This window comes from Neltuma alba, unplaced genomic scaffold, assembly GCF_004799145.2.
Source record: "Neltuma alba isolate B1F8T4 unplaced genomic scaffold, ASM479914v2 tig00006343_pilon, whole genome shotgun sequence".
In the NCBI taxonomy this organism is placed as follows: domain Eukaryota; kingdom Viridiplantae; phylum Streptophyta; class Magnoliopsida; order Fabales; family Fabaceae; genus Neltuma; species Neltuma alba.
In genome coordinates this window covers 1-6838 of record NW_021634437.1, presented here as the reverse complement: position 1 = coordinate 6838, position 6838 = coordinate 1, and the positions used below count along the sequence as shown (strand labels likewise).

At 36.6% G+C, this 6838-nt stretch overlaps 2 protein-coding genes across 2 annotated transcripts; both read left to right on the top strand.

Moving 5' to 3' along the window:
- Positions 1–583: 583 nt before the first annotated feature.
- Positions 584–2005, top strand: LOC114750186 (protein ENHANCED PSEUDOMONAS SUSCEPTIBILTY 1-like). Its single transcript, XM_028938734.1, has one exon. The coding sequence runs from the start codon at positions 584–586 to the stop codon at positions 2003–2005; it is 1422 nt and encodes a 473-aa protein (XP_028794567.1).
- Positions 2006–4958: 2953 nt separating this feature from the next.
- LOC114750191 (uncharacterized acetyltransferase At3g50280-like) lies at positions 4959–6251 on the top strand. Its single transcript, XM_028938739.1, has one exon. The coding sequence runs from the start codon at positions 4959–4961 to the stop codon at positions 6249–6251; it is 1293 nt and encodes a 430-aa protein (XP_028794572.1).
- Positions 6252–6838: the final 587 nt, after the last annotated feature.

Here is a 6838-nt window from a genome sequence, read left to right as displayed (position 1 = left end):
TAGGAAAAACAACACATATTCATTACAAATAACTAACTTAACTAAGTTTTTTAATCTCCCCAAATTAGTCAACAGGGTCTTATAATTAGGACCGGAGGTAGTAAATAGCGCAACTTGTATTTTGACTTACTTAGCTTATTGTAATAGATAGATAGAGATCATCACACACACACACACACACGCAATTAATATAAAATCTAAAAAAAAAAACTACATTATTCTTGAGTTATAAGCAATACAACTTAAATTTAATATAGAACACGCCACGATCCATTTAACTAGCCATGATGTACACTTAAATGGTCATGGACACGTTAAGAGTTGACAATTGATATGATAAACAAACATATTAGACTGTAAGCCCCATGTGGCTTAAGGGAGAAATACTGGTTGATTTATTCATTCATCAAATCATGTCTGATATATTAATAAAAGTATTCTCATTAACATGTGATGATCTAATGAGACGTACTTAAGATTAGATGATTAACATTGAGAATAGAGCATAAGGGATCTTTTATGTAAATGACAGCATTTTAAAGCTGGAGATTGAAGAAAGTTAAAACACCAACCAACCACTGCCATGGCAGCGATCAGAGTGATCTCTAATACTACAATCCAAGCTCGAAGCCAAGTTAATAATGGCGACTCACCTGAGCAAATCGAGCTCAATCCATGGGACCTTCGTTTTCTACTTCTCGAGGGTGGTCAAAAGGGGCTTCTTTTCCACAAACCCACCATGCCATTACCACTAGTGATCCAGCATCTTAAAGAAACGTTTTCTTCCACCCTCGACTTCTTCGTGCCCCTCGCCGGCCGTCTTGCGGTCGTCCCACATGGTGGTGATGACGGCACCTCTTCCGTCTTTGTTAGTTGCAACAATGCAGGAGCAAGCTTTGTTCATGCTATCGCAGAGAACACTACAATTGACGACATCCTCGAACCCACTTATGTTCCTCCAATTGTTGAGTCCTTCTTCCCACTTGGAAAATCTAAGAACTTTGAAGGAACTCATGTACCATTAATGGCGGTTCAAGTTACAGAGCTTGTGGATGGCATCTTCATTGCTTTCTCAGTGAACCATTGTGTTAGTGAGGCGAAGCCGGCCTTGGATTTCATGAATACATGGGCTCAGATTAGCCGAAATGGTTTGAACCCCATAGAGTCAAATTTGAAGCTCGCTTCGTTTGAACGATGGTTTCCCCATGGTAACATTGAACGTCCTATACGAATACCTTTGAGAGATATAATGGAGAAATATGCTGATGAATATGCTAGCTCTCTTCACCCACCTCCAATTTCTAAGAGGATCTTTCACTTCAAAAGGGAAAATATTACTGAACTCAAAGCAAAAGCTAACTCAGAAGTAGAAGATGGTATTCTAAGCAACAAAATCTCCTCTCTGCAAGCTGTTATCAGCCATGTTTGGAGGTATGCAATCAAAAATCTACGTCTTGATCCCGAAGAAGAAGTGCATTACAGCATCCTCATAACTGCCAGACCTAGAATTTCAAACCCACCTATTCCAGACAACTATTTTGGCAACACAGTGCAATTTGCTACCGTGACGATGAAAGTAAGGGACTTGGTGGGAGTGGGAGGTCTTGGGAAGTTTGCTTTGGAGATGAACAAGGTGATCTCATCATACACAGAAGAAAAGATCAAGAGCGACTTTGAAGCTTTGATCCCAAATCCAACCATCAGTTTACAAAGTGGCAACTTTGGGAAGGTAATGCATACTGGTGGCAGCCAAAGATCCAACTTTTACACTATTGACTTCGGCTGGGGAAGGCCTTTGGCGCTTCGTCGAGGTCCAGCCTTTATGTATGATTGGGACTTAGTAGTTGATGCTGGAGCAGAAGAAGATAGCTTTGATATTGAGCTTTGTATCTCCTATGAAATATTAGAACTTATGGGAAGGGATCCCGAGTTCATGCATGCGGTGTCGTCTCCGCCGCCCCCGCCGCCTCCTCCTCCTCCGCCATTGCCAACAGGTCGACTGTGATAGTAGAGGCAGAGCTTCATGTCATATTTTAATTTTCATCATATCATTTATTATCTTTGTATTCCATAGTATTTGTGTGTGTGTTTCGATGGTGTCGTCCTTTTTTAATAATGCTTTCTGTAATTAATATAAAAGTTAGTTTAACTTTTATTTTCGTTTTAAATATAAGACTCCAATTTACTTTCTCTATCATATTTATCAATTTTTTTCAAAGTGGTTCTTGTACTAATGATAATTTTAACTAATATACTTGATTAGCAAGGATACTTTAAAAAAGATAACATATATTTATTACAAATAACTAACTTAACTAATTTTTTTAATTTACTCAAATTAGTCAACTAGATCTTATATTAAAAATCAGAGGTAGTACATTGGAAAAAAGACATGCTAATATAATAAAATTCCAAGATGCTTTTCACTTCCTTTTTTTTTTTTGGGTAAAGTTCTATCTACCGTTTCTTGCTTACACACACACACATATATATGTATATATTATATCTATGTGTATATATGGGGAATCCAGATCTTGTTTTATAGGCAAAGTTGACTTAGTGGATGAGTCTCATTCTGTACAAGATATTACACGTGATTAGACATCATAAATCATACTCCTCCGATCCTTAATATAAGACCCATTTAACTAATTTGATTAGATTAAAGAAGTTAGGTGAGTTAGTTAATTATAAGAAATATGACACATTTTTCCTAAAACATCATAATCATCTTTCTTAATACCCCATCTCCCTCTTCTACTTAATTATGGTTGAGAGAGTATTTATAGGGGTAATTTAGAGAAAATTGATAAATATGAGAAATGAGTCGTATATTTAAGACCAAAACCAACTCAATAATTGGGTCCTATATATATTAACGACAGGAGGAGTACTTGGGTTGCGGATGGAAAATGACATTTAGAGACACACGAGATACATTATTATAGATATTTAAATGTTTCATAAATTGAAATCGTTTTAAGAAATTGAATTAAACTAAAATTAAATGTAAAAGTATCACTCCCGGCGTCTCTCTTTTTAGACTTAAATTTTTGATTTAGTTATTTTGAAAATCAATATTTAGTGCTGAGATGACAATCTTGGGAAACAAAACTCGGTAAATATGTAAACTGAGTCATCGGGGCTCATGTACCCATAAAATTAAACGCACACGTAGCAGTAGTATTGTTTACTCTTAGCCTGCAGAGAGGGCATAGACATATATTTTCTAAACACAATACTTGTATGAAGTTTATTATGTTCATCAAATGCAAAATTAAATTCAATCTCAACCCCATTTTCTCTCTCCATTATATATGATGAATTTGTTACTTGACACAAAACTCCCAGGGCCATCATCTCAGAATTATATTTTGCTGCATCAAATTAAAAAGAAATACACTATTCCTCTGTACTAAATTTAGAAGCTAGTTAAGGATGAACTGATATATAATGTAATGTTACATAAAAATATTTTAAGAAGATTATGTTACATGACTTAAAATTAAGTAATTTATTTATTTATTTTAGCATATCTAAATTAATTAAGTATAAGAAACGGAGAATTATTATTTTATTATGGGATAACACATGTCTGTTTGTGAAGGGATATGACTGTATGGGAGAGGAATGTCTCCACTAACCTCTCTCTTCACTTAATGTTTTTATTATTAGATCAAACTTCAATGGCTAAGACTTATTTTATAAAGATATTATTAAAATATTAAATGTTAAATAATAAAAAATATATATAAATAAATTTACACTGTTAAGTGTTAAAATTTGATATAAGTAGTTTAATATGATAAATTTTTTTTATATTTGATATTATAATAATAGTTTTACTCAAGTTTAAATCTCAACCATTAAAAGTTAATCTTTGGATGAAGAAATTAAGTAGAGAGAGAATTTAGTGGAAACATTCTTTTCTCATGACCTGTAGCTCTGAAATTACATTTATAACAGTACAAGATGAGATAAGTCTCATGCAACCTCACTGGTCACTGCTCAGATATGGTGTTCACGATGCTGCCAGCCCATAGTTTCACCGAATCAGAATCGGTCACACGCAGTTTTGGGACCTACAGAACATAGAACAACATGTGAACTCTCTCTTAGCTTGAAGCAATCCAGTGTTTACTATAGAAGTAAAATAACTAGTTTATTAATATTAAAAAATTAATTAAATTAGTTATTTATAATAAATAGGTATTATCTTTCTTAAAATGTACTACTTCCTATCTTTAATATAAGGCTAGTTGACTAATTTAAGTAGATTAAGAAAATTTGTTAAGTTAGTTATTTGTAATAAACATGTGTTATCTTTTCTTGAACACTGTTACTAATCATGTGTATTAGCTACATATACAACTACTTTAAAGACCCTTTTGAAAAAAATAGATGAATATAAGAGACAAAATTGATTGGGGTGTTATATTTAGGATTAAATTGAATGTCAAACTAGCTTTTATACTAAAGACCGAAAGTAGTATATCTTTATTAATCATGTGTATTAGAACTTCTATGTGATGAAAGTCTTTTAACATGTGCAATCAATATAAAAACTACTTTAAAAAACAGATAAATATCATAGACAAAATGAGTTGAGATCTTATATTTATGAATAAATTGAATTTTCAACTAATTTTTATACTAATGACTCAAGTTAGTATTTGAATTTAAATTTGGGATGTGACACCTGGTACGTGAATCCCTCCAAGGCTTTAAAAACACAAAGAGGGCAAGTGTTTCAAGGAACTCCGTTCCTGTCTCCATCTCACCTAATAGAAACAAATCCTCACATGCAAACTGCCACGTAAAGGGCATGCGAGCATGAGAAGTGGCCGGCTACTGCATAATTATGTTGCAATTTTTGTTCGTCAGTATGATTTTCAATTTTAGATTCATCATTTCTGCCTAGTCCTTTCGTTGATGAGAAACACCACACGCGCTATCACATGGCGGCAGGTTTTCGAGTGATCTCAACAACTACAATCCAAGCAGGAAGATGCGTTAATCATGAAGATCCACCCAAAAAAATCGACCTCAATCCATGGGGTCTTCGGTTTCTGCTCTATGATTATGCTCAAAAGGGTGTTCTTTTCCACAAACCTCCCATATTATCACCGTCAAACCACACACGGACACTGATACAGCACCTTAAGGACTCGTTTTCTTCAACCCTTGACTTCTTCTTGCCCCTCGCCGGCCGCCTTGCCATCGTCCGCCACGGCGATGATGGCACCTCCTCCGTCTTCATCACTTGCAACAATGCCGGAGCAAGCTTTGTTCATGCTATTGCCGAGAACACGACGATTGCTGACATTCTTGAACCCGTTTATGTTCCTCCGGTTGTCCAATCCTTCTTCCCACAAAGTAATTCCAAAACCTTCGAAGGGACTCGGATCCCATTACTGGCTGCTCAAGTTACAGAGCTTGTGGATGGCATCTTCATTGCTTGCTCAATAAACCATTGTATTGCTGATATGAAGACGGTATTGTTTTTCTTGAATACGTGGGCTAAGATCTCCCGAGATGGTTTAAACCTCATGGATTCAAAATCGAATGGTTTAAACCACATAGATTCAAATTCTAATGTCGCTTCATTCGAACAATGGTTTCCTCATGGGAATATCAAACGACCTTTAAGAATCCCATTCAGGGAAGCAATGGAGAATTATAGTAAGCAGTACACTCAGCCACCTCCATTCCCCAAGAGGATCTTCCACTTCAAAAGGGAAAAAATCGCTGAACTCAAAGCTAAAGCTAAATCAGAGGTCGAGGATGGTGTCATCAAGAACAGAATCTCTTCGCTACAGGCTGTTATCGGCCATATTTGGGGGTCTGTGATCAGAAACCAGCATCTTGATCCAGAGGAAGACGTAACTTACAGATTCGTTGCGACTTCGGAATCGAGAGTCTCTCACCCACCAATACCAGACAACTACGTCGGGAACACTGTGCAATTCACGCGTCTGACGATGAAAGTAAGGGATCTGTTGGGAGATGGAGGACATGGGAAGTTTGTTTCGCAGATGAACAAGATCGTCTCATCATACACACAAGAAAAGATCAAGAGGGAGTTTGAAGATTGGGTACAAAATCCAACAATAAGTTTTCAGAGTGGCACAATGGGAATGTTTTGGCAACCGGAAGCTCCACCAGGACCAACTTCTACACGGTTTATTTCGGCTGGGGACGGCCGGCGGTGGTTCGAAGCAGCATCGCCAATACAAATGTATGGAAGCTGATGACTGATGTGGGAGCAGAAGAAGGTAGCTTGACATGAGGTGAACGCTTCTTATGAGATTCTGGAAGCTCTAGGAAGGGACCCTGAGTTCATGAGTATGGTGGATTAGGGTTCTCCGGTGAATCAACCAGCGCACGAGGTCGACGATACTATGATGGAAAGGTGAAGGAGCGATTGATGAAACGTTTGTTTGTTCTTTTGCACTGCTGCTAGTTGGCATTGATAGTTGCAATACTGTAGTACTATCTGATCATGCTACGTATCCATGAGTATGTTTTGAAGGAAAATTTTGCTTCCAATAAGGTGTTATATTTGCATAAGGGGTAGCAGAAGTGTTTACCGGTTTGCCGGGCAAATACATTGGTCTAGCATAATATTTATGTTTGAATTGATAATGCTGTTCGGATTGATAGGTAGAGGTATTGTTTCATTAGAAGCAATTTTGTAAGAATTCGAATCCAAGCCCTTGGAAATTGCTTTATTTCCTTAAACTCAACCCGGTTAGTTGATGCTGTCAGCTTTAACCCAGTTGCACCATAGTATATGAGATCTCCTTTATCGTGCAAATTTATGAGGCCTTCATCAACA